Source organism: Engystomops pustulosus, chromosome 1, assembly GCF_040894005.1.
Source record: "Engystomops pustulosus chromosome 1, aEngPut4.maternal, whole genome shotgun sequence".
Taxonomy (NCBI): domain Eukaryota; kingdom Metazoa; phylum Chordata; class Amphibia; order Anura; family Leptodactylidae; genus Engystomops; species Engystomops pustulosus.
In genome coordinates, this window is record NC_092411.1 from 78239202 (window position 1) to 78267147 (window position 27946).

The 27946-nt window shown below is 43.1% G+C and overlaps 1 protein-coding gene across 3 annotated transcripts in view; it reads right to left on the bottom strand.

Moving 5' to 3' along the window:
• Positions 1 to 223: 223 nt before the first annotated feature.
• The window catches only part of TANGO2 (transport and golgi organization 2 homolog), a 137809-nt gene continuing 110086 nt past the window's right edge, over positions 224 to 27946 (bottom strand). For all 3 annotated transcript variants that reach the window (XM_072144470.1, XM_072144468.1, XM_072144469.1), the window contains 3 exons: positions 11518 to 11671; positions 9573 to 9677; positions 224 to 1449 (listed from right to left, as the gene is read on the bottom strand). In XM_072144470.1, the coding sequence (XP_072000571.1) occupies positions 1332 to 1449; positions 9573 to 9677; positions 11518 to 11671 (377 nt within the window). In that variant the 3' untranslated portion in view covers positions 224 to 1331. The remainder of the gene's footprint in view (positions 1450 to 9572; positions 9678 to 11517; positions 11672 to 27946) is intronic.

Genomic DNA, 27946 nt, shown 5'->3' on the forward strand with positions numbered 1-27946 from the left:
AAACACAGAATATAATTTATATCATTTTTATAGGAACATAAAAAAAAAACAAAAAAAAACAAGCAACAAACCTCAAAATGCCGCACACCTAAATATATTCACTTCATGTTATCAAAAATAAGATGAGAAATGCTTTACACAAGCATATACCTTTGAGTATGAGGTGTAATACAGGCGAAATAAATAATAATCCACTGCTAGGAAACATAACAAAGACAAAGGCTTATCTCCTCACATCAGATATTTAATGGTAAAGATGTTCTTAATATTTAAATATTAAATGTGAATAAATACAAAACTAACATCAGTTCTTAATAGCAAAGATAAATATGCCAACTTCTTTCATTCAAAACCAAGCAAAGTAAAAACATTTTAGAAAACTTGTGTGTAATAAAATGAATAGGGGTACATGATGATGCAAAAATAAAATAAACTTGCTTGAGGGTATGGTACCGCTAGCGCTGCGTTTGCAACAGGGCCTCGGCCACATCGCATACGCATTTCTATGGAAACACATGAGATTGTTTTAATGCAAAACACCGGGCTCTGGTTACCAATGCAAGACACTGGCTTCTGGTTACCGATTGCTTGCGGTTCCATAGAAATGACTGCACCGAGATGACCGCACCCGTTTACAAGAGTTTGGAAATTTCAATCTAGCACCTTAATGATTCTGATAATTTGGGTATTTTTTTCTTTGGGTAATTATACCCCTTCACTAATGGCAAAACTAAATTTTGTAAAAACCTGACATACTTTTAGGAGGAAGAAGCTCCCCTGACAGCTATAGATAGAATTCGTTAATAACGTGCCTCAAAATCAGTTATTTAAATCAAACCATGAGGCAGCAGTAAGAAAATAAACGGAGATAACTGAGAGGACATTAGGGCTTTCTTGTCACATTACAAATCTAACTATGATGATGTGTTCACATTAGACATTTCATTTATTGATGCTAATTTCTTAAAGCAAAACTAGATTCTACAAATTACAGATTGCTGCCCTTCAGTTTACACATACAATATTGAAAAACCAAACATAATGTTCACGCATTTCCTACCCATTCGTTTTTTTTTACAGCACCTGATGCATTATTGATGTGCTTGCCGTATAAATAAGACGTTAAAACTCTTTTAGAGACAAAATATATTTTTCTATTGTGGTGGTTGTGCTATCATCTGCACCGCTGGAATTATTTTGGTTCTCTGTCTTTTTTGTGCTGGTTTATATAGTTATTTTGATAACTTAATATGTTTACCCATATTTCAGGCACCAGAAGTTCAGCATGAGTGATATGTATATGTATCCTTGGTAGACAGGCTTCTCTGTAGCTACTGTAGCTTAAACTCATAAGTGCTAGTTTTCCACTGAGTGATGTCACTATTTAGCATTGTGCGTTCTGTGAAGGTCACCTGTCCTTCTCCATCAATAAGCACTATGGTGTTGGTCCTACAAAAAAAAAAAGAAAGACCTTGGTGAAATTCAGACAAAATTGCCCCCAATTCCTTCCATCTTCCAACCATTTTGATTGGGGAAGACGGTAAAATGTACATTATAATTACAATGATGTTTATTTACATTAATAAAATCGACAACAGAATATTCAAACAACATATTCCCAGCATTTACCTATAATATACAGTACATTAATATAAATATTAATGTAGTTACAGAGTAAGACCGCTTTCACACAAACACGGTCATGAAAATGACCATATGCAACTGGTACTGTACCGTGGTGGTACGGGTTGCAAACGTTCCCATGGGTTTCAAAAGCCATGTCTGCAAACTATGGAAAACAAGTATCACACAAATCAGGTATTGGCACATCTACAGCAACCTAAGAATGTACTGTGGCACATTTACTCACTCATCCGCTGGAGTTTCTCTGAAAGTGCGATGTCCGACGATAATGGACTGTGCCGCAATTCACTAAGATCGTGTGCCCGATATCCTGCATGTGTCGCTTCCCCGCTCAGGTCCAGCATCTTTTTAGTGGTGCATGTTAGGACTTGCGACTAGAGATGAGCGAGCACTAAAATGCTCGGGTACTCGTTATTCGAGACGAACTTTTCCCGATGCTCGAGTGCTCGTTTCGAGTAACGAGCCCCATTGAAGTCAATGGGAGACTCGAGCATTTTTCAAGGGGACCAAGGCTCTGCACAGGGAAGCTTGGCCAAACACCTGGAAACCTCAGAAAAGGATGGAAACACCACGGAAATGGACAGGAAACAGCAGGGGCAGCATGCATGGATGCCTCTGAGGCTGCTTAAATGCACCATTATGCCAAAATTATGGGCAACAGCATGGCCATGACAGAGTGACAGAATGAAGCTAGATAGCATCTAAAACATCCAATAATTGACCCTGACACTATAGGGGACGGCATGCAGAGGCAGCGGCAGCAGCGGAAGGCTAGAGAGTGGCATGGCGACATACCCTAAATGGACTCATGCTTCAAACCAATGGGTAGCAGAGAGGAACCAAAGGAGGTGAGCAAGAAGGGCTCAAATAATATCGGTACATGATAAAAGTTTGCCAGGATATTTTGTGGATTACACAGCAGGGTGGCGACAAAGTTAACAAGTTTGTTGTGGAAGCCATGAAAACAACCCAAAATTCTGCCTGACACAGCACGTTTGATAAGGCGGGCATGTATGGAGGCAGTGAACTAGTAGTAGATTAAAGGTGCTGCAGTTAAAACTATGTTAGTTGGTTCTTGGCATGGAGCTGGCGCTCCGCTGCCAGGCGAGCTTTCGCCAATCCAAGCCCCTGTCTCTAGGCTACTCCCCAAACAGCACTTCTAAGAACCTTTTGTATAAGATCAAGTGTAGTAGCGTTCTTATAAGTTTAGGATATGGCGGGTGAGGGGAATGTAAACAGATGCGCAAGAAGCGCTGAAATAATATCCGTAAATGGTAAAAGTTTGCCAGTGTATTTTGTGGATAACACAGCAGGGTGGTGACAAAGTTAACAACTTTGATGTGGAATCCATGAAAACAACCCAAATTTCGGCCTGACAAACCTCGTTTGATAAAGGGACGATGTATGGAGGCAGCTATATGGACGACTTTTGGAGGTAGCAATGGAGACAACGTGTGGAGGCTGCTATGGAGACAATTCAATTTGGATAGTGCCTGTATGTGGCAGTCCAAAAAAGTTTTCAAACCAGAGGAGCAGGTAGGTGGCCCTCCAGAAAAATGGAATAGATTGAGTGCCTGTATGTGGCAGTCCAAAAAAGTTTTCAAACCAGAGGAGCAGGTAGGTGGAGCTCCAGAAAAATGGAATAGATTGAGTGCCTGTATGTGGCACTCCCAAAAATTGTTTAAAACAGAGGACCGGGTCGGTGGCCCTCCAGAAAAATTAAATGCATAAAGTACTATAGCTAGAGCCAGTGGGCCCTGTCAAAAAATAGCCAGTTTCCTCTGCTTTACTGTACAAATAGCAGGAGAAGGAGGAAAATGAGGAGGAGGAGGAGGAGTGGATAAATTATTCAGGTTGAGCTTCCTTCACCTGCTGGAGATTGGAAATTAGGAGAAATCCAGGCTTTATTCATCTTGATAAGCGTCAGCCTGTCAGCGCTGTCAGTCGACAGGCGTGTACGCTTATCGGTGATGATGCCACCAGCTGCACTGAAAACCCGCTCGGACAAGACGCTAGCGGCAGGGCAGGCAAGAACCTCCAAGGCGTACAGCGCCAGTTCGTGCCACATGTCCAGCTTTGAAACCCAGTAGTTGTAGGGAGTTGTGTGATCATTTAGGACGATGGTATGGTCAGCTACGTACTCCCTCACCATCTTTCTGTAAAGATCAGCCCTACTCTGCCGAGACTGGGGACAGGTGACAGTGTCTTGCTGGGGTGACATAAAGCTGGCAAAAGCCTTGTAAAGCGTACCCTTGCCAGTGCTGGACAAGCTGCCTGCTCGCCTACTCTCCCTCGCTACTTGTCCCGCAGAACTACGCACTCTGCCGCTAGCGCTGTCAGAAGGGAAATACTGTTTCAGCTTGTGCACCAGGGCCTGCTGGTATTCATGCATTCTCACACTCCTTTCCTCTCCAGGGATGAGAGTGGAAAGATTTTGCTTGTACCGTGGGTCCAGGAGAGTGAACACCCAGTAATCGGTGCTGGAATAAATTCTTTGAACGCGAGGGTCACGGGATAGGCAGCCTAGCATGAAATCTGCCATATGCGCCAGAGTACCAACGCGTAAGAATTCACTCCCCTCACTGGCCTGACTGTCCATTTCCTCCTCCTCCAACTCCTCTTCTTCTGCCCATACACGCTCAACAGTGAAGGACTCAACAATGGTCCCCTGTTGTGTCTCGCCAACATTCTCCTCCTCTTCCTCCTCATCCTCCTTCACCTCCTCCGATATGCGCTGAGAAACAGACCTAAGGGTGCTTTGGCTATCAACAAGGGAATCTTCTTCCCCCGTCTCTTGTGAGGAGCGCAAAGCTTCCGACTTCATGCTGACCAGAGAGTTTTTCAACAGGCCAAGCAGCGGGATGGTGAGGCTGATGATGGCGGCATCGCCACTGACCATCTGTGTTGACTCCTCAAAGTTACTCAGCACCTGACAGATATCAGACATCCACGTCCACTCCTCATTGTAGACTTGAGGAAGCTGACTGACCTGACTACCAGTTCTGGTGGAAGTTGACATCTGGGAGTCTACAATCGCTCGGCGCTGCTGGTAAACTCTGGTAAACATGGTCAGTGTTGAATTCCACCTCGTGGGCACGTCGCACAACAGTCGGTGAGCGGGCAGTTGGAGGCGGCGCTGCGCTGCCCTGAGAGTGGCAGCATCTGTGCTGGACTTCCTGAAATGCGCACAGATGCGGCGCACCTTCGTGAGCAAATCAGACAGATTGGGGTATGTCTTGAGGAAACGCTGAACTATCAGATTTAACACATGGGCCAGGCATGGCACATGTGTCAGTCTGCCGAGTTGCAGAGCCGCCACCAGGTTACGCCCGTTGTCACACACAACCATGCCTGGCTTCAGGTTCAGCGGTGCCAGCCACAGATCAGTCTGCGCCGTGATGCCCTGTAATAGTTCTTGGGCGGTGTGCCTTTTATCGCCTAGGCTCAGCAGTTTGAGCACCGCCTGCTGTCGCTTAGCGACGGCACTGCTGCTGTGCCTAGAGCTACCGACTGATGGCGCCATGCCCACGGATGGTCGTTCGGAGGAGGAGGAGGGGTGGGAGGAGGAGGAGGCATAGTAGGCCTGAAACACCTGGACCGAGGTAGGCCCCGCAATCCTCGGCGTCGGCAGTATATGACCAGCCGCAGGGTCAGACTCGGTCCCAGCCTCCACCAAGTTAACCCAATGTGCCGTCAGCGATATATAGTGGCCCTGCCCGGCAGCACTCGTCCACGTGTCCGTGGTCAGGTGGACCTTGTCAGAAACGGCGTTGGTCAGGGCACGGATTATGTTGTCTGACACGTGCTGGTGCAGGGCTGGGACGGCACATCGGGAAAAGTAGTGGCGGCTGGGGACCGAATACAGAGGGGCGGCTGCCGCCATGAGGCTGCGAAAGGCCTTGGTCTCTACTAGCCTATAGGGCAGCATCTCCAGGCTTAGCAATCTGGAGATGTGCACATTAAGGGCTTGGGCGTGCGGGTGGGTTGCACTATATTTGCGTTTCCGCTCCAGCGTCTGGGGTATGGAGAGCTGAACGCTGGTGGATGCTGTGGAGGATCGTGGAGGCGACGATGGGGTTTTTGTGGCAGGGTCCTGGGCAGGGGGCTGACTATCAGCTGACACAGGGGAAGGAGCAGTGGTGTGCACGGCCGGAGGTGAACGCGCTTGTTGCCACTGAGTGGGGTGTTTAGCATTCATATGCCTGCGCATACTGGTGGTAGTTAAGCTATTAGTGGTGGAACCCCTGCTGATCCTGGTTTGGCAAATGTGGCACACCACAGTCCGTCGGTCATCCGGTGTTTCCTTAAAGAACCTCCAGACTTCTGAAAATCTAGCCCTCGCCGCAGGAGCCCTCGCCACGGGAGCTTCACTAGTTGACACATTTGGCGCTGATGCACCAGCTCTGGCCCTGCCTCTCCGTCTGGCCCCACCACTGCCTCTTCCAACCTGTTCTGGTCGAGGACTCTCCTCCGTCTCAGAAGCACTGTGTTCACCCGGCCTCTCAACCCAACTTGGGTCTGTCACCTCATCATCCTCCGATCCCTCAGTCTGCTCCCCCCTCGGACTTCCTGCCCTGACAACAACTTCCCCACTGTCTGACAACCGTGTCTCCTCATCGTCGGACACCTCTTTACACACTTCTTCCAGTACGTCAACGAGGTCATCATCACCCACAGACTGCGACTGGTGGAAAACCTGGGCATCGGAAAATTGCTCATCAGCAACCGGACAAGTGGTTTGTGACTGTGGGAAGGGTCCAGAAAACAGTTCCTCAGAGTATGCCGGTTCAAATGGCAAATTTTGCTGGGAGGGGGCAGACTGGGGGGGAGGAGGCCGAGGTGCAGGAGCTGGAGGAGTGCCGATTTCGGTGACATGGGTGGACTGCGTGGAAGACTGACTGGTGGACAAATTGCTCGAAGCATTGTCGGCAATCCACGACATCACCTGTTCGCACTGTTCTGGCCTCAACAGTGCTCTACCACGAGTCCCAGTAACTTCAGACATGAACCTAGGGAGCGTAGCTCTGCGGCGTTCCCCTGCTCCCTCATAAGCAGGTGGTGTCTCACCCCGCCCAGGACCACGGCCTCTGACCCCTGCAGTAGTTGGACGCCCACGTCCCCGCCCTCGTCCTCTACCCCTAGCCCTCGGGTTAAACATTTTTAAAATGAGAGTTATAACTTGTATTTTTTTTTTAACTTTTTTTTGTGTTTTTTTTTTTTTTTTTTGTGTTTTTTAGTTTTTAAAACCAAACGATGCTATCCTATTGCTATGGCTATTTTCTAGCCAAGTATTAAAGCACACTGCTATGCCAGATGAGATGACGCTGAGTTATGAAAAAAGTAAACGTAAAATAAAAAAGGAAATGGCAGACTGTGCCTAATTGAAATACAACCCTGGGCCCTAATAAATTTTCCCACTTCGGTCTTTGCGATGGATATGTGCGTCACTAAGCGCAAAACACAGTGGTCGCAAGTCTCACTACAAATTGCTCACAATTTGCTAGTAGATGCACTGCAGCAACTACAGCCACCAGCAGATCAACCAGAAATCAAATATATATAACGCTACTGTAGGCGTAAGTAAGACGTTTGGATTCTCCTATGGCTATTTTCTAGCCAAGTATTAAAGCACACTACTATGCCAGATGAGATGACGCTGAGTTATGAAAAAAATAAACGTAAAATAAAAAAGGAAATGGCAGACTGTGCCTAATTGAAATACAACCCTGGGCCCTAATAAATTTTCCCACTTCGGTCTTTGCGATGGATATGTGCGTCACTAAGCGCAAAACACAGTGGTCGCAAGTCTCACTACAAATTGCTCACAATTTGCTAGTAGATGCACTGCAGCAACTACAGCCACCAGCAGATCAACCAGAAATCAAATATATTTAACGCTACTGTAGGTGTAAGTAAGACGTTTGGATTCTCCTATGGCTATTTTCTAGCCAAGTATTAAAGCACACTACTATGCCAGATGAGATGACGCTGAGTTATGAAAAAAATAAACGTAAAATAAAAAAGGAAATGGCAGACTGTGCCTAATTGAAATACAACCCTGGGCCCTAATAAATTTTCCCACTTCGGTCTTTGCGATGGATATGTGCGTCACTAAGCGCAAAACACAGTGGTCGCAAGTCTCACTACAAATTGCTCACAATTTGCTAGAAGATGCACTGCAGCAACTACAGCCACCAGCAGATCAACCAGAAATCAAATATATATAACGCTACTGTAGGCGTAAGTAAGACGTTTGGATTCTCCTATGGCTATTTTCTAGCCAAGTATGAAAGCACACTACTATGCAAGATGAGATGACACTGAGTTATTAAAAAAATAAACGTAAAATAAAAAGAAACTGGCAGACTGTGCCTAATTGAAATCAAACCCCTAATAAATTTTCCCACTTCGGTCTTTGCGATAGATATGTGCGTCACTAAGCGCAAAACACAACGGTAGCAAGTCCCCCTGCCAATTCCTCACAATATGGTACTAGCTGCACTACTAGTGCCAGCAAGCCCAGCCACAAGCAAATAAAAAAAAAAAGTATAACGTTATTGTAGCCTGTTGGGTTGTTGTAGAATCACTCCTGCCTAACAGTAAGCTAATAGAACACCCTAACGCTTTCCCTGACCAGCAGCAGCTCTCACCCTAGCGGCATCCAGACAGAGAATGATCCGAGCAGCGCGGGCAGCGGCTAGTCTATCCCAGGGTCACCTGATCTGGCCAGCCAACCACTGCTATCTACGTGTAAGGGTACCACGTCATGCTGGGTGGAGTGCAGAGTCTCCTGGCTTGTGATTGGCTCTGTTTCTGGCCGCCATAAAGCAAAACGGCGGGAGCTGCCATTTTCTCGAGCAGGCGAAATACTCGTCCGAGCAACGAGCAGTTACGAGTACGCTAATGCTCGATCGAGCATCAAGCTCGGACGAGTATGTTCGCTCATCTCTACTTGCGACACAATTTGAAAGTTAAATCCCACGCGCAGTCCGAATCAGTCGGACTGTCCTAAGGAACACCCCCCAATTTGTGTTGCACGGAAGCAGCGCAGCTGCGGCAAAAAACTGTTGTGTGCGATACAATCCCAGCACAGATACCTGTTAAATACTTGTCCAAGCCGTGCAATCCCCCCAAAAAGGCAAACAGTCCGACCAAAGAGAGCATGCAACCCTTTGTAAATGAGCACCACTGTGATTTTCAACATTATTGTAATAGAACATAAAAAAAAAAATCCAAATTCTACAAAAAATTTTTTTTAAAAATCATCTTTATTGCTTACCTCACCAAAAAAATACAAATAAAAAAAGGACAGATGTGCCCTAATAGAATACTGATTAAAATGTTATCTCACAGCAAATAAGTCATAATAATGCTCTTTTGATTGGAGAATAAATACTGTATATATACCTGAGTATAAGCCGACCCGATTATAAGCAGAGGCACCTCATTTTAACACAAAAAAACGGGGAAACCTATTGAGTAGAGTATAAGCCTAGGGTAGGAAATGCATTGGTCAGAGCCTGCACCCAGTATAAGGCAGGTAGGACCTGCCGGGGGGGTCGGATATGTGAGTACACAGTTTTTTTTTTTTGTTTTTTTTTTTTAATAGACTAGAGTATAAGTTAGGTTTTTTCAGCACATTTGTGTATATATTATTATATAAAAAAATATAATGCTGTATATACATACAATTTTATTTAATGCTAAAATAGTAAAAGAAAAAGAAAACATGTACATATTTGGAGTCGAATTCATATTATAATATTATTATATATTATTTTTTTATCCAAAAAAAAAGAACCAATTTGAAAATTAAAATTACCCCAATGTGCTCTATCCTAACGGCCATTTTATAGAGTGTCCTTAGGGCTAATTAAAAAAAAAACATTTTCTTAACACCTTAAGTTTTGACAGAACATTACACATACCTTGTGCCATATCCTGGACAACGAACACAAACTGCTGAATAGCTGCTTAGGATTGGCCGAACAAAGTCCTTTCCCTGTTCTTCTATGGCAGTGTCTGGTAATTGCCTAGGAGACATGTTTACATTCTTGAGAAACAGTTCAAAGTGATAATTCCCTCTAAATACAGACATATTACACCCAGAACCTCAAAGACCAACAAATGAAATAACAAACTAAAATAAAATGTGGATTCCTTATTAGGGCACAGCACTAGAGGGAGCTCAAAGTACACAACATAATAAGACATATATGTGCCAGAGTTTTTCAATTCTAAAGGAAACCTATCATCATGGATCTTCCTACTAAGGTTAATCCGGTGGCATGTTACTGTAATGTAGAGAAATGCCTTTTGTAATAAAAAGTTCCACTTTTTCTACTTTATTTTATTTCATTGTAACTTGGGTAACTATAAGATCCTTTGTTACGTGGGGAAACAACCCCCTACAGGTTTACTATAAAACATGGAACAGGATGAGCATTCTTGGGCCAATTTATTGCTAGACATGATTTTAGATAAATTAAAAAGTAAAAGAAACAAGGAAAAAAAAATCTGATCCAGTAAATATAATTTTACATGAAGAAGATAAGACATACTGGATTCAGGTGACAGAATAGAGAATATGGGGTGGGGGGGGGGGGCATATATGCCTGTTTTTGGCTCTATCCTGTTGATACCCAGCTATAGACTTCTGCATATAACATCACCCCTATCTTACTCTAGAACACTAGTGATTGTCTCTCTGCTGTCTCTGACATCATGTCCTCTCTCCTCTTGAAATGTAATCTTTCTAAGACTGGACTTCTTGTCTTTCCACCATCTACTAATCAACACAACCCTGACCTCTCAATCTCGTTCTGTGGGATCGCTTTAACACAAAAGGTAGCAGGCCCGCTGCTTGGCATTGTGCTGGACTCTGACCTCTCCTTTGCACTGCATATTCAATCTCTTAAATTTGAACTCTCAGACTAATACCCACCCTCCAAAGCTTCAAACATGCTCTTAAAACCCATATCTTTAGGCAAGCCTATAACATTCGCTTACTGCATGAAATGTCATCTGTCTCTTTACTAACTTGTCCTGTGTCCTCCTCCCATCTGTCATCCAGCAAACGCCATATATGTACAAAGCTCCAGGCTCCAGGTATATAAGATGGTGCCTGATGGCTGGTTGAAGCCAGATTTTTATTTAATAAACTATTTTCTACTATTCCCTTATAAAAAATAACTGGACCATTAACTCTTGTGTCACCCCCTTCATCCTGATAGACTGCAAGACCCTTGTGAGCAGGGCCCTCACTTATATTGTTCCATGACTGTATATACTCTATAATGTAATACTATATTTGTACCCTATGATTTGTAAAGTGCTACGCTATATAAAGATGATTATTATTGAAACACAAATAAATAGAAATTTCTTGTGAACAGAAAGAAATTGCAATTATTTTTGAGGCTACACAACCTCCACACCATGTGCAGAGAGTCGGCTGGTGCACTTTCTAAAAACCTGCGAACGTTTTGGCAACGATGTATGATAAACTTTGCCCTATGTTTTTATGTAACACAAGAAATTTCTGGATAAGGATAGACTCAGGGTCATTATGTATAAATAGTTTAAAGAATTTACATACTTGCACAACATTTAATGAGCACAGCACTGCACCTCTGCTAATAGGTGACATCTTTACTACATCTGCATCTCTAAACAGCCCTCGTTTCATCCTGCAGGACCCTATGAACTATGGAAAGAAACCTGTAAATGGAAGTTATAGCTGCGGATTGCATTTCTCTCTGGCATGATCTAGTTACACTATTACTTATAGGAAAGGTTGGCCTTCTAGGGACTAAGGGAAAGAACTGCTGTTGTGGCACTTTCATAGGAAAATGTAGGTCGTTTTGTTCTTACGGTTCTTCATTATTCATCACTTTAATGAGCTCCTGTACAAGGTCTTCTCTGGCAATGTCCTGGCTCTTTTTGATGATGTCAGCAAAAAGATTCTTCCCATGTTGGAGTTTCTTCCAAGGAGTATCTAGCAGGCCACAGCTCAGGCCATACAGTCCTGTGGGAGATATGAAGAGGAACATAAAATTAAAATAGCACATGAACAAATGCCTAACTAAAGTGAAGCTTCCATTAACCTTTTATTATGTAGCCATGGTTTCAATACGAAATTCTAATGGTATTATCTGGATTTTTACTGTAACATCACTTAAAAAAAAGCATATAAGTAAGTGAAATATACTCTGCTGCGATGCAGTGCAGGCTGGATACAATAAATTTCACACTTTGCAGAACAATAAATATGCTCTAAATTTAGGTCTCCATTAAATGCCATGCAACCACCAAAGCTCAGTCTGTATTATGGCAAAACAGCCAACAGAGGGTGACAAAATCATTAAACAGGTTTTCCCAAGAATGCAACATTATCTTATTGACAGAATCGCTGTTCACTGGCATACCAAATGATTTAAGGATGTGTCCAAAGTGGTCGATTTTATGCTCAACGTGTCAGGATCAGTGGATCCTCTGTACCAAGGTGGACAATGACGTAAGCAGACACCTGGGACCGAAGTCTAAGTGGTGCCAGGTTTTCACCAGAGCTCGCTGCAAAGCAGGTTGGACTTGTTGCGGCGTGGTACCACCAAATTGTTCCACAGGTGCGACTTTGTCCGCGGTGGCAGCCAACCCGAAGTACAGAATCGTAAGGCAAACTCGTAGTCGGGGACAGGCAGGAGGTAAAGACAGGCAGCACAGGATCAGAGTCGGAGACGTAGCAGAAGGTCAGGACAGGCAGCACAGGAGCGAAGTCAGGAACGGAATGAAGGTCACAACGGGAAAATCAGGATAATCCCACAGGGCATCGGACAAACTTTCTCTAAGGCTATGAGGCACAAAGATCCAGCATGGAACACTGGAAGGGGCTGAGAATTTATCAGAGAAGGCGGCTGACCACCACCAATTATCGACGCGCCGGCCCTTTAAATTTTACAGAGCAGGGACACGTGCGATGAGCCGCCGCTGGAACCCGGCGCGGTGAGTGGCGCAGAGGGCCACACGGAGGTACACGGGTGTGCCTGTGACCCTGTCGCAGGGGCACCCATGACACAATGTTTTCAAGTTCAATTGAGTATTAAAGGGGATGTTTCATTAGAATTACATTTTTATGATACCTGAAATATTGCAGGTTTACCGTAGGTCCAAAAGCACACATGAGTACATTGCCTGTTTTTGCTGCATACACTTATCTCTGCTGTGTAGACGGTAAAAGGTCAGCAGAGTTATGTTCACTTAAGGGTGGAAAACATCAAGAAAAGGGATTTCAGTATGAAAGGTCTACAACCTGATATTCCATGTAGTGTCTACAGGGCTCACTGAATACAGCACTTAATGTTTCCAACTGGCCCCCAAGAAACATAGGGGGAAATTTATCTGTACTTCTATGCTAGTTTCTGGCGTACTGCAAGAAATTATGATTTTTTTTTTTTGTGTGGCTACACCAGCTCCAAGCCAAGTGGACCTGAGCGTGGGCGTATGATAAATTCCCTGCATAGTTCCAGCAATCGGCATCCCATTGGGCCTTAGGCCTTATGCATCACCTTACACATTACAGGCTGCAAATAATGGGCCTCAGACGTCATTAGCGTATAAGGTCCGCTAATACAGATTTGACAAGAGAAAACTAACCAAACTGTAAACTCAGGAGGAAATAGGACCTGCTATGAGTTCTGCAGCTCATACAGTCTGGTCAGACAGTAGAAGTACATGGGCTGACATTTAATGGTTAACTGAGGTTCTGCAAAAACAGTCAGGTACATTCTATATGCAGCTCTAGTCCTGTTATATTGGAGGGGACAGCTTGAGTTCACAGTGCTATAACATGACGCAGGGAAATGTCTGATAGCATTTGTAATACTCGCGAAGGTATGCCTATAAGGTGAGATATGACGCCCAGGGCGACCCCTCCCCCTAAATGTGTGTCAAATCACCTAATATGGACAGTGACATCACCGGGTCCTTTAGCCTGCAGAGCGACACATGAGCTCGTCGGGGGTGTGTGCATCCGCTCTCCATAGCCGTCCATTACCTCCGCGTTCAATCGGAGGCTGCAGGATGAAAGGATGTAGCTTGCTACGTCTTTCCATTCTGCTTTTTTGGCATATGGGAGGTATAGTGGCCAGACGCAGACAACAACCATGCCTCTGTCTGCCATTTGTCAATGTATACCCTAAACATAGGCATCAGGCGCTTTCCTGACGTATATGCTTAGCGTATACATAAAGGAGGAGTGATCCCAGCCTTGCCCTGCACGGTTGTTTGCTCGGATGTTAGTGCAACAGATTTATCTGGCAACTGTTGCACTTAAATTCAGGGAGGCAGACATTTCCAAAACCCAACCCTTTTCAGTCAGTGCCAACGTAGACATTTTATGTAGGTGCAGTGAAAATTAGAAAATCAAATATTTGATTTGATTACTACTTACTGGGGCTTAGATTTCTTCACTGCAATTTCAGATTACCTTCATGAGTACTATAAATGCTATCAGAAATTTCCCTGCGTCATGTTACAGCACTGTAAGCTCAAGCCTGTCACCTCAAATATAACAGGACTAGAGCTGCATACACAATGCACTTGACTGTCTATGGAGAGCCACAGTTAACCATTAAATGTCAGTCAGTGCTTTGAAGTGTAACAGAAAGGAATGACAACGTGTAATGGATCAGCATGGGACATATCTCAAAAAGCAGCCAGTAAAAGAAAAAACCCCTCTGATTTGGCCGTGAATTGTAGCAACAGGAGACATCCGTGATGGAAAGCGAAGCAATCACAGGAAAATCTATATTGGTCTTGAATCTTCTTTTCCTCAGGTACAACATTTTGCACTTGAATTGAATGTATTTTCAATGGCTCCACAGCCAATGTTGCATCATTAGGCAAGCTATAACCCTACCCTAGTGTCTGGAGAGAGCTAGACTAGATTGTAACAAGGGATTTACTATATTTAATATGTAGATTAACCCTTCACATAAGCAAAAAAACAGCCATATACTAAATAGCATTTTAACTCTGTGTGCTTTAAGGGGATTTGTCTTTGCATTGAAGCTCATATTCACTTGATTGGAGTAAAGTTAAAATAAAAGACTTATATTATGCACAAAATAGGGAGCTCAAAAGTCTGCTGTAATACCAGGGCCAGGATAGTTAGGCTTAGCCATTTCCATATGTAGCTGAAGCTATAAAGGAAAGCTACCACCACGGATCTACCTATTAAGGTAGATTGGGTGGTAGGTGCCTCTATTAGACGTGAGGATAGTCCTTTGAACAGAGGTTCGCAGACGAGTGCTACCAGGAGCTGCTGGGCGCTGAAGATGTCTGGGTAGGCGCAACGCAAGAGGCTACTGGGGCGTGGAGTAGTTGCGCCATGTAGCCTCAGCTCTGGCTACTCCACGCCCCAGTGGCCTCTTTTGAAAATGTGCATATTAGCCCAATAAAAGTTTTAAGAAGATTGCGGGGACGTGAGGATTAGCCCTCAAGTCTAATAGGAGGCACCTACCACCCGATAGGTAATAATAGGTAAATCGGTGGTAGTAGGTTTCCTTTAACCATCTTTACAGCATCCATTGCAGTCTTGCTGCAGTCACTGCTTTTCCATAGTTGTTTTCCCTGCCGTCCTAGATGCTTTGAGTAGTAGCTCCTGGTAACTTTACTGCCACCCCACAGCTCCCATGTATGTGCAGAGCTGTCACTCACAATAAATCAGAGCCAGCCACAGCTTTCCCTTTAATAGAATCGTTATCATGGCTTATTCCTCTGTAAAAGTGCAGGCTGGTACAATGGAGAGAATGAGCAGGCGAAAGTTTCACAAGAAAATTAAAAATTGTTTTAAAATTTAAAAATGTTTAAAAATGTTAAGGATGTTTTGAATATTTTTTGCAGGTCATTATCTATAGGTCATAAAGTTCCAACTAGGTCTTACAAGTTTCACGCTTGCCATTAAGTTTATGAATAGAGTATGACACTTCGTAACGCTTCTCCAAGTAGCAGATATCTTATTTACTTCACAGACTAGATAAAAACAAGATGACAACCTAGCAAACACCATGGCTGCATCCACTAGTGACATGAGATGATGTTACAGCATTTCTATACTCACTCCATCAGGGCAGTACTTCCATCAGGAGCCAGAGGGTGGCCTGATCGTCCAAAATCAGAGAAGACAATTAGATTGCTTTGTTTGGCGCAACTTAACCCCTTAATGCCAAAGCCACTTTTCACCTTCCTGACACGGCCCATTTTTTAAATCTGCCCTGTGTCACTATAAATGGTTATAAATTCGGAACGCTGTAACATATCCAAGTGATTTTAAAATTGTTTTCTCGTGACACATTGTACTTCATGTTAGATAAAAAGTTTTGGTGGTATGTTTTGCATTTATTTATGAGAAAATCAGATATTTTGTGAAAATTTGGAAAAATTCTTGATTTTCGAACTTCAAAAATGTTCTACTTTTTCCATACATAGTCATAACCGCAAAAATACTTAATAACGAACATTCACCGAATGTCTACTTTATGTAGACATGTTTTTTTATGCACACTCTTATTTTTGTAAGATGTTATGGGGCTTTGAAAGTTAGGTGCGATTTTTCACATTTTCATAAAAAACGCAAAATCCTGCTATACGCTTTATTAGGTACACCATGCTAGTAACGGGTTGGACCCCCTTTTGCCTTCAGAACTGCCTCAATTCTTCGTGGCATAGATTCAACAAGGTGCTGGAAGCATTCCTCAGAGATTTTGGTCCATATTGACATGATGGCATCACACAGTTGCCGCAGATTTGTCGGCTGCACATCCATGATGCGAATCTCCCGTTCCACCACATCCCAAAGATGCTCTATTGGATTGAGATCTGGTGACTGTGGAGGCCATTTGAGTACAGTGAACTCATTGTCAAGAAACCAGTCGGAGATGATTCCAACTTTATGACATGGCGCATTATCCTGCTGAAAGTAGCCATCAGATGTTGGGTACATTGTGGTCATAAAGGGATGGACATGGTCAGCAACAATACTCAGGTAGGCTGTGGCGTTGCAACGATGCTCAATTGGTACCAAGGGGCCCAAAGAGTGCGAAGAAAATATTCCTCTCACCATGACACCACCACCACCAGCCTGATCCGTTGATACAAGGCAGGATGGATCCATGCTTTCATGTTGTTGACGCCAAATTCTGACCCTACCATCCGAATGTCGCAGCAGAAATCGAGACTCATCAGACCAGGCAACGTTTTTCCAATCTTCTACTGTCCAATTCTGATGAGCTTGTGCAAATTGTAGCCTCAGTTTCCTGTTCTTAGCTGAAGGGAGTGGCACCCGGTGTGGTCTTTTGCTGCTGTAGCCCATCTGCCTCAAAGTTCGATGTACTGTGCGTTCAGAGATGCTCTTCTGCCTACCTTGATTGCAACGGGTGGCGATTTCAGTCACTGTTGCCTTTCTATCAGCTCGAACCAGTCTGCCCATACTCCTCTGACCTCTGGCATCAACAAGGCATTTCCGCCCATAGAACTGCCGCTCACTGGATGTTTTTTCCTTTTCGGACCATTCTCTGTAAACCCTAGAGATGGTTGTGCATGAAAATCCCAGTAGATCAGTTTCTGAAATACTCAGACCAGCCCTTCTGGCACCAACAACCATGCCGCGTTCAAAGGCACTCAAATCACCTTTCTTCCCCATACTGATGCTCGGTTTGAACTGCAGGAGATTGTCTTGACCATGTCTACATGCCTAAATGCACTGAGTTGCCGCCATGTGATTGGCTGATTAGAAATTAAGTGTTAACGAGCAGTTGGACAGGTGTACCTAATAAAGTGGCCGGTGAGTGTATAAGGGGCTTATTTTTTGCGACACGAGATGCACTTTACAAATAATTCATTTTAGTGGGTCATTAGCTTATTGATGAGATTTTATTAACTCTTGAATGTACGGTCGACGCCGTTCTGTATACCTAGTGATTAGGTGAACGCTTGCCTATGCTGGACGAGCCACTGCCCGATGCCAGCCTGTAGTTAGGGCCAGTACACATAGCCCACTCAGGAGAAGTAAGCCTATCAGTACTTTACTTATCTATTGTCTATATCCCCTGATGAGTGCAATTTAACCCTAGCACGAAAGGCGTAGGGATTTCACGTTTATACTTGTCTGAGCTCTAGGGCATAATAGCCTTTGCAGGGGCAGACACGGGACCGCCCTTGTAAGGGCTGGGAGCAATTGAAGGGGTCCAGGAGTCAGAGTGAATAGGGATAACTAGGCTCCAACTGGATCGGACATCCCGCAATCCTGACATTCCTGGATGAAGACTGGTGAGATCTAACCTGTTTATACCCCCTTCCCTACTGTCCCAAGCATATACCCAAGGTTGTTGGTTGGCTTATTGTTACCCATGTATGCTCATAGACTTGCATCATACTGACTGATAGGACACATTTGTGTCCAATTTGATGTGTTTTTTCACTAGGTCTGTTTTATGTTTATGTTTTTTTTCTCTAGCCGCAGACACAGTTGTGGCTTTTTATTGTATATTAATTAAAAGTTAAGTCTTATGTAATTCTGGGCACCTTACTTATACTATGGGTGAATTTTGGTTTACTTTCTTTTCGTATTTTTTGGGGGTCGTACACCGTTCTATTTTTAGAATTTTACTAGATAAAAACTAATATAGAGGAAATCTCATTTGTTTTTGCATCGCCATCTTTTTGAAGACGTAACTTTAATATTTTTTGGTTGACAGAGCTAGTTTAGTGCTTATTTTTTATGTGTTGAGTTGTTCTTTTCAGTGGCACCATTTTGGCGCACATAACTTTTTTGATCACTTTTTAGAACATTTTTGTGTAGAGATTTTATGAAAAATTTACATTTTTGCAGTGTTTTTTGGGTTTTGTTTTTACGGCGTTCACCGAGCGGGTCCAATTATATTTCTTAAATATTGTACGGATTGTTACGGACGCGGCGATACCAAATATGTGGGGGTTTTTGGCTATTTTGTGTTTTTTTTTTCACTTTATTGCATGTGTATAGGGAATATTTGTGTTTAGGGGACTTTAACTTTATTTAATTAATTCTTTTTATTAAAAAATGTTTTTAATGTTTTTAACTTTTTAAATTTACTTTTACAGGTTAGCTTGAACAAGCTATCCACTGATCGCTTGTTCAAGCTCTTCTTCACATTACACAGTGTAAAACAGATGCGCATGCTCAGTGTGTTACAATTGGGTCCTGCCAGAAGGCATGGATCCGACTCACAGAGGAGTATCGCGCAGTCCAGGGGCTGCAATCGAAGCAGCGGACACCCCCGGTAAGCACCGCGGGGGGAGAGGGGGGTATTCCGATTCACTTTAAATGCCCCTAACACGCCGCGGTCTCTGATCGCGGGTGTTAGAGGCAGGTGTCGGCTATAATATATAGCAGACACCCACAGCTTCTGGCCCCGGCTCCGTTCAGGAGCCTTGGCCAGAAGTTTGACGTAATAGTACTGCATTTTGCGGGAACGCACCTCCCGCCATGCAGTACTATTATGTCAAATGTCGGGAAGGGGTTAAGCTTCCTGTTTACTGTCCGTGAGCAGAGTTCCAAAACGTGAGGAATTGATACAGAGAGTATATCGGAAAACTACATAAAACTTTTCATCATGCGAATATCAGTTTGCTAAAAGTGGACAATCCCTTTATGCCGAGATCTGTTGGGGGTAATGGGAGTGTTGGATAATAAAACAAAGCAGAGATCTGATTGGAGATTGCTGAAATGACAGACTGAATTGGTGAGCTTTGACCAAATCTGTATTTTATATTTTCTGAGCATTCTGGGGACAGACTAAGAAGCTACCCTAAAACCAGACTGAATTAAAAAGGGTATTCCCACAAAGACAAGCTTATATGTACTCAGGGGTAATTCAGGGGTCCCCAAACTTTTTACATTGGGGGCCGTTCACTGTCCCTCTCAGCCCATCGGAGGGCCGGACTAAAGTTTAAAAATAAATAGCGGTACATGTGACCGCATCCATAATACACTGGGCCCCCCTCAATTAATTATTTAATATACTGCACCCCTCGTGAACTATTTTATATATTGGCCCAATCAATTAATTAATTGGGTCAATTAATTTTGAAATATACGGGGACCCCTCTCCATTAGTTATTGAATAATGCTCCCCCCCCCATTAATTACTAGGCTGCCCCTCATAATTATTTCATACGCTGCCCTTCCATCATTAATTATTTTCTATGATGCCCCCTCCATCATTAATTATTTTTTATGATGCCCCCTCCATCATTAATTATTTTCTGATGCCCATCCTTAATTATTTTCTGATGCCCCGTCCACCATTAATTATTTTGTATGATGCCCCCTCCATCATTAATTATTTTCTGATGCCCCCTCCATCATTAATTATTTTCTATGATGCCCCCTCCATCATTAATTATTTTCTGATGCCCCCTCCATCATTAATTATTTTCTGATGCCCCCTCCATCATTAATTATTTTCTGATGCCCCCTCCATCATTAATTATTTTCTGATGCCCCCTCCATCATTAATTATTTTCTGATGCCCCCTCCATCATTAATTATTTTCTGATGCCCCCTCCATCATTAATTATTTTCTGATGCCCCCTCCATCATTAATTATTTTCTAGGATGCCCCCTCCATCATTAATTATTTTCTGATGCCCCCTCCATCATTAATTATTTTCTGATGCCCCCTCCATCATTAATTATTTTCTATGATGCCCCCTCCATCATTAATTATTTTCTATGATGCCCCCTCCATCATTAATTATTTTCTATGATGCCCCCTCCATCATTAATTATTTTCTATGATGCCCCCTCCATCATTAATTATTTTCTATGATGCCCCCTCCATCATTAATTATTTTCTATGATGCCCCCTCCATCATTAATTATTTTCTGATGCCCATCCTTAATTATTTTCTGATGCCCCGTCCACCATTAATTATTTTGTATGATGCCCCCTCCATCATTAATTATTTTCTGATGCCCCCTCCATCATTAATTATTTTCTATGATGCCCCCTCCATCATTGATTATTTTCTATGATGCCCCCTCCATCATTAATTATTTTGTATGATGCCCCCTCCATCATTAATTATTTTCTGATGCCCCCTCCATCATTAATTATTTTCTATGATGCCCCCTCCATCATTGATTATTTTCTATGATGCCCCCTCCATCATTAATTATTTTGTATGATGCCCCCTCCATCATTAATTATTTTGTATGATGCCCCCTCAACCATTACCGTATATACTCGTGTATAAGCCGAGTTTTTCAGCACAAAAAATGTGGTGAAAAAAGTCCCCTCGGCTTATACACGAGTCTAACAAAAAAAAATTACCCGCTTAAAAAAAAATAAACTTAAATACTCACCCTCCGATGTCGGCGCGACTTACCGATGTCCCCGATGTATAATGCCCCCTCCATCATTAATTATTTTGTATAATGCCCCCTCCATCATTGATTATTTTCTATGATGCCCCCTCCATCATTGATTATTTTCTATGATGCCCCCTCCATCATTGATTATTTTCTATGATGCCCCCTCCATCATTAATTATTTTCTATGATGCCCCCTCCATCATTAATTATTTTCTATAATGCCCCCTCCATCATTAATTTTTTTGTATGATGCCCCCTCCACCATTATCTTGTATGATGCCCCCATGTATTTATGTATTTGCTGCGGGGTTGTCTTCCGGGCACATTGCTCCACCTGTAATAATAGTGCTCGAGCGGCCACATCGACCGCATCAAGCACTATTCAGTGACGGGCAGGAGCTTCCTGCCCGACTGCCGCGGCACGAGAGCTGGATGTGGCGGGGGCCGGATGAAAACGGCCGTAGTTTGTGGACCACTGCTCTAATTCACTGTTATTAACAAAAATACAGCATTTCACAGATATAACTCCAACCTGTCTCTATCAGTTGCCCCATACACAAAACGGTAACTTCTGACTTAAGGGTCGGGCTGCCATCTTGGATTTGTGTGTGACAGCCGCGCTGAGATTTCTGTCTCTCTCTGCTCTGTGCCTGAAGTGTGAGCCCCCTGCACGGAGCTCACACTAATCACTTCCAGTCAGCACATCGTGAAGAGAGAGGAGCTGCAAACTACAAGGAGATAAGTGATCCAGGGGAAGGGGGAGGCAGGGAATTATCTGTGAGATGTAGCAGGGCTCACAGTGTAACAGTGTAAAAATCTGCCAGCCTTTGTGTAATCTAATGCATCTCTGATCTGTCTCATCTCTCTTTCTATGTGTCAGTACAATGTCAGAAGCCAGATGAAAAAGCATATATAATGTAACCACATTGTCACCCCACAGAACTAGATGGATCATAATGTGTCTGGTTAGAGAGAGTCCAGCCCGGGAGCCCTATCCATGCACTGGGACCCGACGCACGTTGTACTACTATGGCGCGCGTCGGTAAGGGGTTAATGGCTATAGAATCTTAATTTTTTTTGGGCAATTTGGACATATAAGGGCTTATTTTCTGCGAGATTAGATGTACTTTACAAACATTTTAGTAGGTCATTAGCTTATTGTTGAGATTTTATTAACTCTTGAATGTATGGAGGAAAAGAAAAAAACTAATTATCTTTATTCTATAGATCACTACCATTACGGTTATACCTCATTTATACAGGTTTTATATATTTTTACTGAAGAAAAACTAAATCTTATTTATTTTCGTATCACCATCTTTTAGGAGACATAACTTTAATATTTTTAGGGTTGACAGCTGGTTTAGGACTTATTTTTTACATGTTCAGTTGTCCTTTTCAGTGGCACCATTTTGGCCCACAACTTCTTTTGATCACTTTTTAGAACATTTTTGTGAAGGGATTTTATGAAAAATGTAAATTTTCGGTAAGTTCTTTGTATTTTGTTTTAGCAACACTCACCAAGTGGGTCCAAAAAGGTTTCTGATTTATTGTACAGTTTGTTACGGACACAGCAAAACCAAATATGTGGGATTTTTTGGGTCATTCTGTGTTTTTTCTTATTATTAGATATTTATAGGGAATGTTGTTGTTTAGGGGACTTTTACTTTAATTTTGTTTATTAAAAAGTGTTTTTATTAAGTGTTTTCAACTTTTTTTCTTTTACAGGTTGGCTTAAATAAGTGATGCTCCGCATGCTTGTTCAAGCTCTTATTCACAATGCTGCACATGCTCAGGGTGTTACAGCCGGCTCCCGCTAGACTTCATGCAGCCTTGGGGCACTGGCAGACCCCAGCTACGGACCCCCCCCCCCCTGGTGCCAGATATAATGTAGAAATTCTTTCCATGCGTGACCGCGTCGTGTAAGGTTTAATGCGCGTAAAATGTCGGAAAGGAGTTAAGTAAAGTAAATCTTGACAGGACTCCCAGTTAATAACTCAAGTCCTACTTAACATCAAGCTCTTAACTCCTTATCCCACAAACGCCAGGACCACATTTTTTTGTTAAACATTTTTTGTTAACTCTATAGATCACAACTCAGCATCTATACATCTATCAAATTCTGCTGTCAGAATACAAAATATAGAATAATTTTTTTACAGTACCTGTAAGCTTACCTTCTCTCACCTGTTTCTATGCAAGAGAAATGTGATAATGTAAATGTAAAACATCATAATATTAGAATGGAAATCTCCCCATCCCTGCCAGTTCTGTACTTTTAGGTCCTGCACGCGAACTTGGGCATGTCGAGGCGGGGAGCAGGCATTTTTCAACTATCTCCGGACAGATCTGCAAGGTAGTCCTGGTCTAAACATAACCCACCTGGTGGACTTGGGGTCTGTATCTAACAAGAGTCCAGAGCCACTTGGTAGATCCAGGAAACCAGTCTTACATTTTACCCAATTTTTTATTTCTACACACATTACATTTTCCCTTATTTAAAGGGGTTGCCCGAACTAAAATAAACAAGGTGGCCGGGGGTGGACTGTATAAAAAAAACTTAACTAGTACTTACCTCATCCGGCGCTCCTGATGCTCTATTTCCGTGCCCCTGTTCATTTATGGTGCAAGGAAGCTCTGCTCGGACCAGCTTCCGGGTGGACCGTGGCATGGGACACACAGAGCACCAGTCGAGGTAAGTAATAGTTAAGGTTTTTTGTTTTTTTTTAAAGCAGCAACCCTATTTATTTTAGTTTCTCTGACAGCTATGTCGTTCAACTCCATAATACAATTGATTGTTTGTCTTTAAAATACATGTACATTTTAAAGGGGTTGTCTGAGACTAAAAAAAAAAAAAAAAAAAAAGGGCTGCTGCATTTAAAAAAAAACAAGAAAAAAAAAAAACTTGACTACTCAGACTACCCCTTTAAAATGTACATGAATTTTCAGACAAGCAATCAAGTGTATTATGGAGTTGGAAGACATAGCTGTCAGAGAAACTATCGGAGGACTTAGAGAGAATTTATTTGACCGGTTTAAAACTTATTGTTATTATATTTGTAGCTGTAGTATGTAAATGTAATTGATCAATATTTTTTCAGCAACGGATAAAATATCCCTGTATGATAAAAGAGACAAATTGAATTTTGGGGAGGTTTATTACACTGCAGAGAAGTTAATTTTTTCTTTAAATAAAAAGAAACAAAAAATTTACTTACACACAGAGATAAACATTTTTCGATACCGAATTAACTAATGAATATTACCTAGCAGCAAATGCGATAAGCTATTATATAAGAGTTTAATGAAGTTAACTGGGAGATTATTACAGTTTAATGAGGGCACAAATTAGGGAATGCCAGAAAGTTAAATAATTTTGCAGTTGGTCTGCTGACCTATGTAAAAATAAAGGATTATATATCCAGCAGAAGCTTATATGGTAATCTGTCAGTAAAAAAAATCTTTGCAAACAATAGCTTTATGCCAAATAAACATATCTCGATATTTTACACACATACTGTATATACGCGTTTAAGCAGAGTTTTTCAACACAAAAAATGTGCTGAAAATCCTCAACTCGGATTATACACGAGTTAATACAGCCAGCCCAGCTGTAAAAACAAAAAACAAAAACAAAACAAAAAAAACACTTATACACATCCTCTGGCGGCCCCAATGCGCAGCGCGGCTCCCCCGATGTCAGCGCGGGTCCTCTTCTGTCTTCCAACTTCTGTAACATCCTGCAGGGCGGGGCCATGTTTCCTCAAAGCCGGCGCATAGTATGACGTCAGCAGCGGGCGCGTCATACTATGCGCCTGCCGGGCGGGAAGAGCGTGGCCGCGTCCTGCAGGATGTTACCGAAGACAGGCGCGGAAGACAGAAAAGGACCCACGCTGACATGGGGGGGGGGGGGGGAGCAGCGCTGCGCATCGGAGCCGCCGGAGGATGAGTGTATAGGTTTTTTTTTTTGGCCGGGCTGGCCTGTGTACTACAGGGGGGCAGGCCGGGCTGGCCTGTGTACTACAGGGGGGCAGGCCGGGCTGGCCTGTGTACTACAGGGGGGCAGGCCGGGCTGGCCTGTGTACTACAGGGGGGCAGGCCGGGCTGGCCTGTGTACTACAGGGGGGCAGGCCGGGCTGGCCTGTGTACTACAGGGGGGCAGGCCGGCCTGGCCTGTGTACTACAGGGGGGCAGGCCGGCTATATACTGGGGGTCTGTGATCAAGGCATTTCCCACCCTCGGCTTATACTCGAGTCAATATGTTTTCCCAGTTTTTAGTGGTAAAATTAGGGGTCTCAGCCTATACCCAGGTCGCTTATGCTTGGGTATATATGTGTGTAACACAATATAAAACACAATGACACTGTGTGTGTATTACCGTATATACTTGAGTATAAGCTGACCCGAGTATAAGCAGAGACCCCTAATTTTACCACCAAAAACTGGGATAACCTATTGACTTGAGTATAAGCCGAGGGTTGGAAATGCATTGGTCACAGCCTCCCAGTATATAGCCAGCCTGCCCCCATGTAGTATATAACCAGCCTGCCCCCATGTAGTATACAGCCAGCCAGCCCCATGTAGTATACAGCCAGCCCCATGTAGTATACAGCCAGCCAGCCCCATGTAGTATACAGCCAGCCCCATGTAGTATACAGCCAGCCAGCCCCATGTAGTATACAGCCAGCCAGCCCCATGTAGTATACAGCCAGCCAGCCCCATGTAGTATACAGCCAGCCCCATGTAGTATACAGCCAGCCAGCCAGCCCCATGTAGTATACAGCCAGCCAGCCCCATGTAGTATACAGCCAGCCAGCCAGCCCCATGTAGTATACAGCCAGCCAGCCAGCCCCATGTAGTATACAGCCAGCCCCATGTAGTATACAGCCAGCCAGCCCCATGTAGTATACAGCCAGCCAGCCAGCCCCATGTAGTATACAGTCAGCCAGCCAGCCCCATGTAGTATACAGTCAGCCAGCCAGCCCCATGTAGTATACAGTCAGCCAGCCAGCCAGCCCCATGTAGTATACAGTCAGCCAGCCAGCCAGCCCCATGTAGTATACAGTCAGCCAGCCAGCCAGCCCCATGTAGTATACAGTCAGCCAGCCAGCCAGCCCCATGTAGTATACAGTCAGCCAGCCTGTAGTTTGCCAAGCACAAAAAAAAAACAAAAAAACTTACATACTCACCTGTGGGTGGTCCCGATACCTGGCCCAGCTCCCCGATGCCTTTTCTTTCTTCTCTTTGCTGTAACAGCAGGCAGAGACCCATCCACGCAATCTGCTGGCCGCCGCACACTATGACGTCATCAGCAGTGACACCACTGCATCATAGTGCGCTCCGGCAGATTGCATGTATGCGTCTCTGCCGGCTAATACAGAATAGAGAAGATCAAAGATGAGCCACGCCAAGGATAGAGAGCCGCGCCGGAAGAGGGGGGGGGGGGGGGTTATGCAAGTTTATTTCTTTATTGACTCGTGTATAAGCCGAGGCGAGGTTTTTCAGCACATTTTTTGTGCTGCAAAACTCGGCTGTTATATGTCATTGTGGTTTATATCCATCTCATCATCTCTTACCTCTAGTTTTCTATGTGTCGGATATTAGAAGAATCTTCAGAAGCCAAATAAAAGCTTAGATAAACCCTGTACCCTGATAATCTAAGCACATTGTAACCACACAGCATCTGATATAACAGAGGAATCATGAAGAGTCTGTCTGTTTAGGGAATTTTACACTGAATGTCACAGAGTTACAGGAGCTAAAACAGCAATAAAACAGAGTAAAATGTTAAAGTATGGGGATTCAAAATCATATTTATTGTGTAAACATCACTAGGTAATTAAAATTTGAGAACTTTCTTTCATGGGCAAACTCCTTTAAAGAGCCCCTGTCAGGATGACGGAGGGTGAAAAGAACATAGTACAGACCGCTTGTATTAACATTATGGATGGCTGCGGTACCTGCACAATGACAAAGTTTTCGAGAGGGAGAGTCTTTTCTCTATGATGAGCAGTTACACATCTGATCCATGCTCTTTTTTATGAATGAGGGGCATGATCAGAATCTGGATTACAATGAACATGTAATGTCTGTGTAGATAAAAGTGACATTTATAAATGTTAATCGTTGATGCAAAAATGCATGAAAGTTCCCAGGACTTCACTAATTCAATGGCATGTATTCTTCAAAAATATATAATCATTTGTCCATATAATGTCCTTTACTTAGAAATAAAATCTGTTTTGGAATTGTATTAGCCATTCGTGAAAAAAATTGTCATGGCAATAAAAAGGTTAAGTGATTATTTTCAAAAACAAATGTAATATTCATAAGCTCTACACATGTTACGTAACAATGCCATCATTGTTATAAAGATGCTTTGTCTATCTTACGATGAGTAGGAAGACCGACAATATACTTCTATCTATGTATGTATAGACCGAAATGACTGAAGGACTATCTGGGAATTCTGTGAAAATGTTTTAGAAAAAAGATAAACTGCAGAAGTGGGCAAAACATGTCAAGTACGTTTCTGATGAGTTGTGAACAAACTGGCAGGAAAAAGATGTAAAATATTGAAAAGCAATGATGCATTCTACTTTTTAAAGTTAAATGTATACATTTTTCATATAACAAAATATATAGTGTACAGGCAGTTCCTGACTTAAGTACATCTGACACCTAGTTACAAATAGATCACTTTGTCTACATGACCCCTGGTGAAGCTCTCTGTATGCTGGGAATTTGCTGTACAGGCAGTCCCCAGTCATAATTGAATTTTCAACATTTTTGGATGTGATGGGACAAGAATTATCTTATACTATATTAGCCTAAAGTAAAGTAAAGTAACCAGAGAGCTTCACCAGAGGTCACAATGGTCAGAGAGGT